The sequence below is a fragment of the Notolepis coatsorum genome, assembly GCF_963971535.1.
Source record: "Notolepis coatsorum genome assembly, chromosome: 5".
Taxonomy (NCBI): Eukaryota; Metazoa; Chordata; class Actinopteri; order Aulopiformes; family Paralepididae; genus Notolepis; species Notolepis coatsorum.
In genome coordinates, this window is record NC_140169.1 from 77,765,469 (window position 1) to 77,779,483 (window position 14,015).

At 43.5% G+C, this 14,015-nt stretch overlaps 1 protein-coding gene across 2 annotated transcripts in view; it reads right to left on the reverse strand.

Moving 5' to 3' along the window:
- Positions 1-11,143: 11,143 nt before the first annotated feature.
- The window catches only part of mctp2b (multiple C2 domains, transmembrane 2b), a 133,715-nt gene continuing 130,843 nt past the window's right edge, over positions 11,144-14,015 (reverse strand). For both annotated transcript variants that reach the window (XM_084314952.1, XM_084314951.1), the window contains 4 exons: positions 13,830-13,939; positions 13,545-13,654; positions 13,117-13,214; positions 11,144-12,643 (listed from right to left, as the gene is read on the reverse strand). In XM_084314952.1, the coding sequence (XP_084171078.1) occupies positions 12,479-12,643; positions 13,117-13,214; positions 13,545-13,654; positions 13,830-13,939 (483 nt within the window). In that variant the 3' untranslated portion in view covers positions 11,144-12,478. The remainder of the gene's footprint in view (positions 12,644-13,116; positions 13,215-13,544; positions 13,655-13,829; positions 13,940-14,015) is intronic.

The following is a 14,015-nucleotide window of genomic DNA, read 5'->3' on the forward strand; positions in this document are numbered from 1 at the left end:
GGAGAACAAACAGGCAATATATAAATACGACCAAACAAACACTAAGCAAAATATAAGGTAAACACTGGGAACCACCCAGCCATAGAGCACTAGAGTATATATTTAGCACCAGAGCAATACAGATAGATATATATATATGTAGATACTTACTTCCAAACAGGAAGGCATATGGCTCTAAGGCCCACAACAACAATATATATATCCTGCTACTGGTAAGTCCACACAGTGGCAAACAAGGCACAAAGTGTCTACAGAGGCCACAACATATATATATAGAGAGAGATGCAGTACATAGATACATATATAAACAGTGGCTTGGCCACAGAGGCCACAATATATACATATATATATACTCACCTTGGAAGCTACATCACACAGTCACATTTAACCAGTTCCACACAACAGTGGAAACACAGGGCAGCATAACTACCATTCCACATAACAGTGGCAATTCAAGGGCAACCTCTCAACACGGTGGTCACCCGCAAATGACAGAGAGAGACGCCTCGATGTGTGTCACCTCCCACTCTTTTAACCACCCATCTCCACTGCCTGCTTGAAGATGCACCAATCAGGTGCAACCAATCCAATCAGGGAGATGAGTGGCATCTGTGGAAACAGAAACAGGCGATTAGGAGATGACACAACACCACACATAGAAAACAACACAAATAATATATTACCCTGATGTTACATGGTGTTAAAATATATGGCAATAATGATAATGAACAACCCACCTACGTGACACATACATACATACATACAGTACATACACACACATCTCTAGACACATCTCACACATTACTTGAAACCATCTCTAGGCCTATTGCAGCCCAGGCCCTATACTGGAATGAGACCACAGAACACACCTCGACCTCTTTATGTCAAATTAATGTTGCTAACACATAACAGAATGGATAGAGAGCAGGGCCTTTCCAGGGTTTCCATGGTGACCTCTAGCCGCAACAGTGTCCCAGCTAGCTAGCGCACATTTGGGCCTGCAGAAAATGTTAGGCAATTTCCCTGTATTTATTTCCTCATATATAAACCCTATACAAGGTTTCCTCATATCAACATGCACTGTCTCACACACCAAGCACACCCACTTGGGTGTTCTAATATTATATATAATCTGGTAAGAAACACAAACAAGACAACTCACAACTTTGTAAAAATCCACTTTTATAGCTCCACCTGTTATTAAAATGTTTACTTCCTCTATAATCTTCATGCTTTATGAAATAAAAGTAGAACACTGAAGTAAACATTTTAATGAGAGATGGAGCTATAAAAGTGGATTTTTACAAAGTTGTGAGTTTTCTTGTTTGTCTATGATTCATAAATGTTCAGACAAGGTTGTTTTTTGGTTATTTGTGAAATTCAAAGCTATTGCCACACTTCCTTCCAAGCTGATTGGTTGGCGGAGGTCAGTACAGGGTTGTGATTGGCAGTTGGGGTAGAGCTCTTTCAGGCTGTGTGACGTAGAGCTTTTTTTGTCTAATTTACATTATTAACGACATTATTAAGCATTCTACGGTAGCCATTTTAAAGCCATGGTTCATTTAAATAAACATTTAAAAAAGCCTATCTCCTTTGTCACAAACTGGAAGTCGATTCAATCCATCCAGCACTTGCGCCCAGTATGTTTTTTTAGATGTTGGAAGCAAACATCTAATGCTACATAGTACATACTGCTGTTGTTACTATACATATATATTCATATTTTTTTTACCCTTTCTTTTATATAGCTTCTCTCTATTTGTACAGTGTCCTTTAGTCTGAGAAAGGCGCTTCTCTCTTTAAATCCAATTTATTATTATTATTATACAGGATGAGATACAAGACAATGGCTCAGGGCCATATGCTCCGGGGGGGGCAGGAGAGACCATGCACTCAGAATTGGTCCAATGAAGCTGTTCCATGGGACCGGTTGAGACAGAGACAGAGGTTAAAGAGGTTCTCCCATGTCTGCAGAAAGGCAGACATGGGAGCAAATAGACATCCAACTAAACTAGACAGATTAATCTAAGGTCAGTCCCCGACCAGGTGTCAACTTAAGCGATTGGATCATGTAATCTTGCTAGTTAGCCAAGCCAGTGTTTGTTATTACCATTCAGTCGAAACTGTCATAAGGCTATTTTTAGCAACACATATCGCAAGTTCAGCAATACAGCAATTTGCATAATTTTCCTTGCGTCATGAAATAGACATTTGAGTAATAATAACGTTAGTTTTGGTGTAGCGAGCTAGCCAGTGTGGTGGAATGTTAGAGTTAGTTGGTAACGTTAAGTTAACCTTTTAATATTGAAGTCAACATAATGACTGCATGGAAAGATATACAGGCCACTGAAGGGAGAGGTTTCACGCACATAGGAAGGATTTGGCCTGTCCGGTGCGCGTCTATGCCAAATACAACGCAGTTCGGTTTCCGGGTTCCTCTGATTGGCCACGACGCCCACGTGACCCCGCGCTAGCACGCCCCTTTATCCACGCCTGCCGCTACGCCGCGCCAAGCTCCTCTGTGTGTTGCAGCGCGCGGCAGAGGTCCCTGTGTGTTCTCGCTTCCTCAATTTATACGCATGGAAGTATTGACTACGCCATAACGAATCATTAAAAAAATATACCGTTAACTGAAATATGTTGTTTCTTTACACATATGTTGGATTATGTAATTGGTTTGTCATGACAAACCAATAAAATCGCTACCTTACATCAGGGTGAACGCTGTTAATGTCGGCGGCGGAGTCAATACAATGTCCTGCAGCGGTGGTGGGTTTAGAAGCGAACATCACCGTCAATAATTACAGCTTTAATAGCGGAGAAAGTGGGATAAAAAGGTCTCTGCCAGTTTCGCCCAAAAAGGTTATTATTATGACTCTCAACGAGTCGGAGACAAATGATGACCACAACACAATTGCACATCAAACTACGGACATCGCCTTGACGTTACTAGTGGCACCAGCTGGCACCAGTATCACACTCGCACAGTTTCCACCAGAGTCGGAACCAGAAAATGGATGGATTATACAATGAGAAGACAACGTATTAACACATTCGTGGCCAACCACGTATATATACATGTTTCGGATCCAACGCTTGAGGGCCAGCCACGTTGTTACGGACGGTGTCCTTATGTGTATATATATGGAAGTAATGTATGTTATCTGTTGTGTATATAGGCATGTTTTGTTTGTTGTTGTCTTGTCTCCCTCTTGTGTCTACATATCCCACTCTCAGGTTCCCAGTCCCAGTTGCAGCAGCAGCTGGTCAATCAGCAACTCACCCCGGTGCAGCGGCAGGTGAAACTGATTCTTCAATCAACATCCACTCTCCCTTCATATACCCTTTTTGTTTCAGTGTTAGTTAGCTCCCTGGTTCGTTTGGTCTGTGTTGGTGGTAACTATGTCTCTGTGCTTTTGTAGGTAGAGCTCTCTCCGTTTGTGTGGTAATAGAGCTGGTGAAGGCTCTGGCACTTTGTGCTGTTAGTTAGTTAGGAGACATCTTTTGTGTTCAGCCTTATTGTAGAACTGTGGCTTTTGGAGCATTATTGTATTTGTAGAGCTGTGTGCTTTTGAGTAAGAACTATTTGGTGAATAGTTCTTTATTGGAATCCTTGTGTCTTTTGGTGTTTGTAGTACATTTCTGTTTAACCTTAATCCTTTGTATATTTGTTTGTCACCCAGCCTATGGTGATTGTTTTCTTGTTATTAATCTTTTGTTTCGCACACAGGGACATTGAGGGCAGGAAGATACCCTGGGTCTACATTCTGCATCACGTAGGAGAACTACTGTTAAAGACACCAGCTTTAGAGTGAGCACCACCACCTGTACTTTGGGGCGTCCGCACCTATAAAGGGGGGGGGGGTGGGTTTTTGTTTCCTTTTAACATTTGATTTGGTGCTCACTGGTAGGTCCTCTTTGCTCTCTGTGTTGCTGATCCTTGTGAAATAAATATTATTATTTATTTCAATCTGTCTCTGGCGTTTTGTGTCACTGCACCCTCACCTACCCTGTCTGTGGCCTTGTGTTGCGTCTCCCCACGGGGGTACGTAACATAAATGGGGGCTCGGTAGTGGGCGACGGACAGTAGGTGTTGGTGTTGCGGTGGGCACGTTGGTTGGTTTGGGTTTTGGTGGTAGTTTGGTCAGTGGGTTTTGGTGTGAGTTTGCGCTAGTGTCTGAGTAGGCATGTCGTCTTTTGGGGTGGAGGAGTTTCTGAGTGATCCCTCAGTTGATCGTTTGGATCAATGTAGGAGGGAAGACTTGTTTGCTATCGCCTCGCATTTTCAGGTCGCCCTTGCTAAGAGTTTGGCTAAGGCTGACCTGAGAGAAGAGGTGGTGCGCATATTAGTGTGGAAAAAGGTGCTCGGTGTCGGTGAGGGGGCGTCTTTTGTTTCTTCCCCTCTAGTCTCAGACGAGGAGCGGGAGGGCAAGGTGCCTCAGATGGAAGACCCGGTTAAAGACGGGGTAGAGGATAAGCCTCCCCTTTCGGGTGTCACGTCTCCAGTGCTCAGACATGCTTCACCTATCCCTAGTGGGAGTACTGAGGAGGCCAGTCTTCAGCTAAGTTTGGCACGGTTGCAATTTGAGGCGCAGAGGGAGGCACAGAGGGAGGAGAATAGTCACAGGTTAGCTGTCAGGAAGATGGAGTTGGAGGCTGAGGCTCTAGCCCGCCGGCTGGAGAGTGAGACGGAGAACCACCGGATGGACGCTGAGATTAAAATGAAGCAGCTGGAGCTTGAAGCTGCCCAAATTGGGAGTCCTGCTCAACCCTCTTCCACGGCTGTGGGGGCTTACGATGCGAGTAGACTAATTTCTCTTGTACCTCAATTTCGTGAGGCGGAGGTAGACTCATATTTTAATGCGTTTGAGCGGGTGGCTACATCTTTAAAGTGGCCTAAAGAGGTCTGGTCTCTCTTACTGCAATGTAAGCTAACGGGAAAAGCCCAGGAAATTCTGTCTGCCCTCCCTCTCAGCGACAGTTTGTCTTATGACACAATTAAGACGGCTGTACTTCAAGCATACGAGTTAGTGCCGGAGGCATATAGGCAAAAATTCCGAGCTCACAGAAAGTTACCTGGCAGTACTTTTGTGGAGTTCGCTCGTGAGAAGGAGTCTCTATTTTTTCGGTGGTGTAAGGCGAGTGACGTGTCTGATTTTAATTCACTGTCTGAGTTACTGTTGCTGGAGGAGTTTAAAGGTAGTCTGTCTGACCGTTTGGCTACATATTTGAATGAGCAAAAAGTGGGTACGTTGGCTCAGGCTGCAGTGCTCGCTGACGAGTTTGTGCTGACCCATAGGCAAACTTTTGGTACTCTCCGACATGAGGGTAGGACCTTTTATCCCTCTGCTCACACTCCAGCTAGGTCACATGTTAGTCCGCCGCAGATCCGCCGCAGTGGCTATGTTGGACAGACTAGTCCGCCCCGCTCAGTATCTCCCCGCTACAAGGAGGAGCGGGAGTGTTTTTACTGTCATCAAGTGGGCCACGTAATAAGTGACTGTGTTGTTTTGAGACGCAAGGAGCAGTCTCAGACAGATGGACGACCTAAAGCTGTTGGTTTGGTCCAGACAGTGTGTGACGTCCCAGGTCCCAGTTACGATCCGTTTATGTCGGACGGGTTGGTCTCGCTCAGTGGCAGTGAGTTGGACCAGCGTCCAGTACGCATACTGCGGGATACTGGGGCAGCACAGTCATTCGTCATATCAGACATGTTACCATTTTGTGATGAGTCATCGACTGGCTCTAGTGTGTTGGTGCAGGGGATCGGCATGGGCTTTGTGTCGGTGCCCTTCCATCAGGTACATTTAACCTGCGGGTTGGCAAAGGGGGTGTTCAAGGTGGGCGTGCGCCCATCATTACCAGTGGGTGGCGTCACCTTTTTATTAGGTAATGACATCGCTGGTGGCAGAGTTATGCCATGTGTTGAAGTTTTGGATCACCCTACTGTTTTGTGCCCTGATGTGTTTGCTCCGTTTCTCCCAGATGTGCCAGTGTGTGCGATCACCCGTGCTCCACAACCTGTAGTTGTGACGAGTGACAGGGTGACAATTCGACGGGGAACACTAGCCTCTGAGGCAACACGGTTACCCAGGACTTGTGGTAAGCTGGTGGTTGCCCAGAGTGAAGACGCTGGGTTGGGCACATGTTCATTTACTGCTCCTGCTCCAGGGATAGCTGGAAGCAGAGAGGTGGTCAGTTCGGTTGTGAATAACATTCGGTCAATAGGCGGTCCTTTGAGGCTGTTGAAGCAGCTGATGGGAGAGACTCTTCACAACAGACCTCAGGTGAGGGGTTTGTTGTCTTGTGTGTGCAGGCTTGTAAAGTGGCTGCAGGAGGCTAGTGCTGTCTCTGAGGGGGGTCTCTCTGCTGCTCAGCGTATTGTGACGCTGCATTTTGTGCTGTGCTGTCTTTCTCACATTGTATTATGTGTTTTTCTTTGTGAGGAGGAAGAGGGCAGCAGTCTGCCATTGTGCATTTTAACCGTGGACCATCCCTCTGTTTTTTTTTGTGAGGTGCCTTCTCAGACCACGGTCTTAAACCTTTTGATGTTGGTGTTGGGACTGCTGTACCCCTGGACATTTTGTGTCAACAGCACCCCTGATCATATCAAATGCTACCAAGAGAGGTATGAAGAGGCGGAAGGTGATGGTCTGTTTGGTTGGTGGCAGTGGTGGATGTTTTGTTTTGTGTTATGATGTGTGTTCTTTGGGAAAACTGATGGGGTACTTGGGTGGTATGTTGTGTTGTCGCCAGCCATGGGCTGACTCTTTATGGGGGGGGAGTGTTACGGACGGTGTCCTTATGTGTATATATATGGGAGTAATGTATGTTATCTGTTGTGTATATAGGCATGTTTTGTTTGTTGTTGTCTTGTCTCCCTCTTGTGTCTACATATCCCACTCTCGGTTCCCAGTCCCAGTTGCAGCAGCAGCTGGTCAATCAGCAACTCACCCCGGTGCAGCGGCAGGTGAAACTGATTCTTCAATCAACATCCACTCTCCCTTCATATACCCTTTTTGTTTCAGTGTTAGTTAGCTCCCTGGTTCGTTTGGTCTGTGTTGGTGGAAACTATGTCTCTGTGCTTTTGTAGGTAGAGCTCTCTCCGTTTGTGTGGTAATAGAGCTGGTGAAGGCTGTGGCACTTTGTGCTGTTAGTTAGTTAGGAGACATCTTTTGTGTTCAGCCTTATTGTAGAACTGTGGCTTTTGGAGCATTATTGTATTTGTAGAGCTGTGTGCTTTTGAGTAAGAACTATTTGGTGAATAGTTCTTTATTGGAATCCTTGTGTCTTTTGGTGTTTGTAGTACATTTCTGTTTAACCTTAATCCTTTGTATATTTGTTTGTCACCCAGCCTATGGTGATTGTTTTCTTGTTATTAATCTTTTGTTTCGCACACAGGGACATTGAGGGCAGGAAGATACCCTGGGTCCTACATTCTGCATCACGTAGGAGAACTACTGTTAAAGACACCAGCTTTAGAGTGAGCACCACCACCTGTACTTTGGGGCGTCCGCGCCTGTAAAGGGGGGGGGGGGGTTGTTTCCTTTAACATTTGATTTGGTGCTCACTGGTAGGTCCTCTTTGCTCTCTGTGTTGCTGATCCTTGTGAAATAAATATTATTATTTATTTCAATCTGTCTCTGGCGTTTTGTGTCACTGCACCCTCACCTACCCTGTCTGTGGCCTTGTGTTGCGTCTCCCCACGGGAAACGTATTGATGAATTATTTATTTATTTAAGGCATATTGAAGGGACGGTTTAGTGTCAATAACACGTATATAAGGTTGTTTTGGCTTTTATTCCATTGTAATATCCTACTCAATGTCACAGAGCGGCACTGCAGATTTACCCTACTCTTGGAATTCGAAAAAGTGCATTACTGGCCAGATCCTCGTAGGGGCGCTGTCTCGATAATGCAGTGTTCCCTGTTACAGACCGGTGTTTTTTTTTTTTTTATCATGGTGTACTTTTTTGTTAGCCTGAAGCTATGCCTGTAGCATGTATTACTTTTTGGGACGCTGAATTCAGTATGCAGTAAAGGAATATAGCATCAGCCAATGGACATATCGATCTACCAGATGGCGATCGATAACTGGGAAATCCTTTTTGTGATCCAACCGGCCCACGGTAAGAGCTTTTTCACGTAAATTACAGCCCGATCGGGCCTTGCTTTGATAGCCAACCACCCGGTCAGCATATGAGGCTAATGCCGTTATTGGTAATCAATCATCAGAAACGACGTCCCCCCCCCCCCTTTCATGCATTCATGGTGGACCATGATACAGATAAAATGCATTTAGATTTTTAGCTCTAGCTTGTGTATAGCCGAAACACCATTCGATTTAACGTTATTAGCTTAGCGCCTTGTATCTCGCCTTCCTGGAAATACCCCAGAACATTCCGGTATATAGTTCATTTTCACAACGCTATAAAATGGAAACGTATTGATGAATTATTTATTTATTTAAGGCATATTGAAGGGACGGTTTAGTGTCAATTGACAATGGACAGATAGCAATAATATAAAGTATAGATTTAGCTCTACACACAGCCTCACACAAAATTAATTAACACTTTAATCGCCGAAGACGCTGTAACGTCATTCCCCGCCATGCTTATTCTGCCGAAGACGCTGAGACCCAGCGTCTTTGATATCAATATTTCAAAAATCTGTGATCGAAATCATATTTCTCCCCCGGAGACATTATATGTACTGGTGAGCCCCTGTCAACTCTCCAACGGTTCAAGAGCGCCATCTGGTGGCCGATCGGCGGATCGCCCAGGGCAGAAAAAGGAAGTGGAAGCTGGTGCTCATTTCAATTTGGTCCGATCACTCGCTATAAGTCCCGGGACTCGAGCTCGACACAATGGATAGCGATCCGTTGCCAATAACTCGATAAACATGATTTGGACGTATATACTATTATACAACCTGGAAATGGATCGGGTATTTCTACATCCCATAATGGTAATATTTCAGTTCCACGCTCATCGCCCAACGCTACGAGGAAGATACGGTAAGATCCAGCGTTATTTGTCAACGTGTTCTTTACGAATTGCTCTAATGATCATATCACCCACACTAGATGAATGATATAACGTTGCCCACGGAATTATAAACGACCCCCCGCCCATCCGGTCAACATCAGATCATACGTAGTAACTTCTAGAAGTACGTGCAGTTGACATTTTTTATCTCGCACAGATTCCTACCAAACTATTTGATCAATATAATGCATTTAGGGCTATAAATCAAGTTCTGGAGAAAGCTGCAGAAAACGATAAAAACATACTTATACTTTAGACCGTATTTTAGTATGAATATGTGAATGAAAAAGTATAACGTTGCTACACCCTGAACAATAGATATAGGACGTTGAATGGGCCATGGTAATGTCAATTTAGCAATACAATTAAAAAAGTTATAGCCCTGCAAAGAAGGGGAACTTCTCCATGTTAAATAGGGCTGGCGAGGGATGGTAAATTATGAATTTAACCCCGGCGATCAAAGTGTTAAGAGATGGAGACTAGGGATGTTCGATATTGGCTTTTTTTTTTTTTACCAATATCCGATATACCGATATTGTCCAACTCTTAATTTCCGATACCGATATCAACCGATAACGATATATGTGGAGTTTCCCCCCCCAAAAACGGAATAATTTCAGGTAATTAACATATTATTAATTATTATATATATTATTACTTAACATATCTCTTGTTGTGGAATTAACACAACATTATGCATACTTTTGACAATAAATAAAATAAGAATTTATTCTTACTTGCTTGCCTGGGTAAATAAAGGTTAAATAAATAAATAAATTATATTTAGAAAAAATAATTCATTATTTTTTACCGATACCAATCATTTCCGATATTACATTTTAATGCCAATATCGGTAGGCCAATAATATCGGACATCCCTAATAGAGACGGTCCTCGTCGGTGAATAAATAAGAAATACTGATGCATAATAGGTGTGCAGTGCTGCCCATTTGTTATAGTCACCAGTCACTAGCAAAAGGTCAAAAAAAAAAAAAAAAAAAAAGGTCTCAATCCAAAATGTAAAATGCAAGTCTCATTTGAAACAATCCAGTTGTGGAGTTTGTGCAAAATGATGACCCCCTGATGAAGACCTGTGTGGGCCCCAACGTGGCATTTTAAATACATTTTAATTATGCAAACTTTAATTTAACAAACTCTGCTTTTTTTTTAACATGTTTATTATAATTTTCTTTTTACATTTTGACATGTTCTTTCGCTTTCACATATAGTTTTGGTGGACTCTGTGCGGTTCTGGGGGTGAAGTTGCAACATTGTTGCATTCTTCATTTGGTTCGCCTGCTTTCACACATATCTGTGAGGCGGACCGAGACCTTCTGAACAATGTCACGCGGTCGAAAAGGGCGCTTGTCTATTGGACAGTGGAAATGTGTGTGTGGCTGCGATCCCGTGTGTGCGCGCGCGCGAGCGTGCGCGTGTGTGTGTGTCTGTGTGGACTGCGAGCCCTCCAGATCAGCGGAGCCGAGTTTTGACATGGCATTGATCCATTGTTCTATTGAAGCACATTACCACCATCCTCTCGCTAAACAACTTGTAGACCACTGCGTTTTTATGAGTGCCCACAAGTAGCCGTTTTATTAATAATATAATAAGCCGCGCGCCTCGGTAATAATAATAAGCCGCGTTTTTTCTTCCTTCTTCCCAAGATGCACAGATATATAGATAGATAGATAGAGAGATTAGATGCAGTGTGCTTGTTTTGCAGTGAGTGCTGCGAGCAGTGGTAATAATAATCACTTCCTATATTTGGTTCGATGAAGCCGAACCGAGACCTACGTTTTCAGGCGGACCAGAGTTCGACTGTTTGGTCCGCGAACCGAGTTCGACGCGCATTCACACAGACCCGAAAAACCGGACTATCGAATTCTGGTCCGAAAGTCCGGACCAAACAGCCCCTGTGTGAAAGCGACCTTAGGATTGAGACCAGATTGTACCCCTTGCAACAACCCCTTTGCAAGATGGAATAAGCACAGTACACCTGAAGTATCCAAACAGCACCTATAACCACACATACCCCATCAGCACCGCCATTATCTTCAAAGATTGCAATCCGTCTTTATTGTATAATAATCGCATACCACAGCAAGTAAATGGCATCAATACTGTATGTAAATACAGCTCTTTATCCAAATAAACATAATCAGTTATACATCATATGGTGATTTTGGTATCTTATATATGGATGTATATAAGTAGGAAAATCTCAAATGGCTCCCCTAAAAAAGTTAAAACTCAGATAACATGAAATAAGTTATTACAAACATATATACATTCAGTAAAATATAAAGTCAGAGTTAAACCTAGTCTTACTTTAAAAACACATTATAATGGTCACAATCTTGAGAAAAGTGGTAAAAATTGGGAAATCAGCGTTTGATTTTCTTAAAAGATTATAATATACAATATATCATATATATTAGATATAACATACAACATTTGAAAAATAACATAAAACCTTTTCTCCAGTGATCAACACATAGGCTACACAAGCCTTGCTTGTAAACTTGCTTAAGAAAAGTACTTAGTAAACAGAATACTGCCATATATATGTTTACGGTCTTGAGAAAAAGGTAGGGCTGGGTAATTATTCAATAGTATCCTTTATGGTAATGTACCAGGATATCATATCATGATGACATTATGATATTGTGATATTATTGTGCACAATTTTGTCATCTAAATGAACGATAACAACCACATGTTAATTTCACATCACCCAGCCCTAGTAAAAGGCCATCTTTATGTAATGTTGGAAATGAGGAGTTGAAAGCTCTGCGTCACCACCAGTACCCCCCTGGTTTCAAACCATCCACCAGTGGCCCCTGGTTTGAAACCATCCACCAGCGCCCCCCTGGTTTCAAACCATCCACCAGTGGCCCCTGGTTTGAAACCATCCACCAGTGCCCCCTGGTTTGAAACCAGCCACCAGTGCCCCCTGGTTTGAAACCAGCCACCAGTGCCCCCTGGTTTGAAACCAGCCACCAGTGCCTCCTGGTTTGAAACTGTCCACCAGTGCCCCCTGGTTTGAAACCAGCCACCAGTGCCTCCTGGTTTGAAACTGTCCACCAGTGCCCCCTGGTTTGAAACCATCCACCAGTGCCCCCTGGTTTGAAACCATCCACCAGTGCCCCCTGGTTTGAAACCATCCACCAGTGCCCCCTGGTTTGAAACTGTCCACCAGTGGCCCCTGGTTTGAAACCATCCACCAGTGCCCCCTGGTTTGAAACTGTCCACCAGTGGAAGATATGCCTGACAAGAAACCCAGTAGTACTGTTCCAATATACTGTAGTTGCTTGAAGATCTGTTCAGGAAAAACATTGTTTCCACATTATTGGGGGCTTCGGTCTTCATCAGTGTCCACGACATTGCCATTATGTCCAGCGGGACAGCTAAGTAGGCCATGCTCTTCACTAGGCTGAGTGCGAGGAACCCGTCTTCTTCAACGGGTATGCACGGCTGGGGGAGAGCGAGGAACTCGTCTTCTTCAACGAGTGTGGACGGTTGGCGGAGAGCGAGGAACTCGTCTTCTTCAACGAGCCATGGGCGGTGGGGGGATTGAGATCAGTGTACTGGACCTGGAGTCGGAGACACAGAGACAGATGCAGGTGGTGAGATGCAGGTTAAACCCGGTAGAACCGGCACTGATGTGTCCCAGAGGAGGGTAGAGTGAGGGGACACATCAGTGGACACAGCAGGAGCGCTGGGAGAAATCCCGGGTGGGCCGGTTGAGTAGCCCGTGATACAAAAACAAGAGCGAGAGAGAGTGAGAGTGATGCGTCCCGGAGCTATGCAAAAAGAACGAACAAACTACCGATTGATCTCAGGGTGCACGCTCTGCAACATTGTGTTAGTGGAAAGCTAACGTGAAGCTAAAACGGCAAAAAGGAATTATAAAAACACAAGTAGGAATGAAAGGGCCGTAATTATACAGATGAAGCAAATTATACAGGCAACAGTGAAGAATGCCTGGGAGTTATTTCAGTAAAATGCAAAGTTGAGAGACTCAGGGATTTTGAGCTTCCTGAATTGCTAATCCTGGGGGGCTTACCCTTTGAAGATCTGAAGGCACCCTGGTGAGGAAATCAAGCACCGCATTGTTGTCAATTGCGTATGGGTTCCGAAATTTCTTGGTGAATTTATTGATACCTAAAACAGAAATTTAGAGTACAAAAAAAAAACAGTTCATATAAACATATCATTACCACTAGACTCTTGGTTAGTTGTATATCTATGATTATATAAAAAAGGAAAACCAGAAGCATAAGACCTCTGCTGACAAGGAACTTGAAGCGAGGCAGTAGTAGTAGAGGGTACCCATGTTCTTTTGACTTTCACTCTTTCAGACTTAAATTATTACGAATAGATGTATTTCCACATTCTACATGGCATGATTGGGGAATTTGTTGCAATATTTGATATAATATCCCTTTTAAATGGATGAATCAAACAATCAAATTAATAAGGTGTTTAACTCACCCCATATCAAAATAAGGTAGCGGATCCCGATGAAGTAGATCACGACTGTTGCTATAACAAGCACCAGGAAGGCAAGTTTGGACAGGAACGGGACAGACCAGTTAAAAGTACTGAGAAATAAAGTATGAAGAGCAACAATTAACAATTAGATGAACATTTAAACTCTGAAAGTGCAAATATTTACAGTTTCACATGAAAATAAGTATGCAGACAAAAACATTTTTACAGTAGATTAAATATATTCTATATGAATAGAATAGATATTCAATTTAGGGTAGGGCTTACTTCTTAACTCTCTCCCCGAAGCCTGCAATCTCCTCCAAGATGTGTTGAACAGTGATGACGGTATCTTTCACGAGGTGAAATCTCTCTTTTAAACCTCTCTTCTTCGATTCCTGCAGCATTAAATGACGTGTAAGTTAGGGGTGGGGGAAAAATCTATTCACATTAAAATAGATCTAATCAATTTAA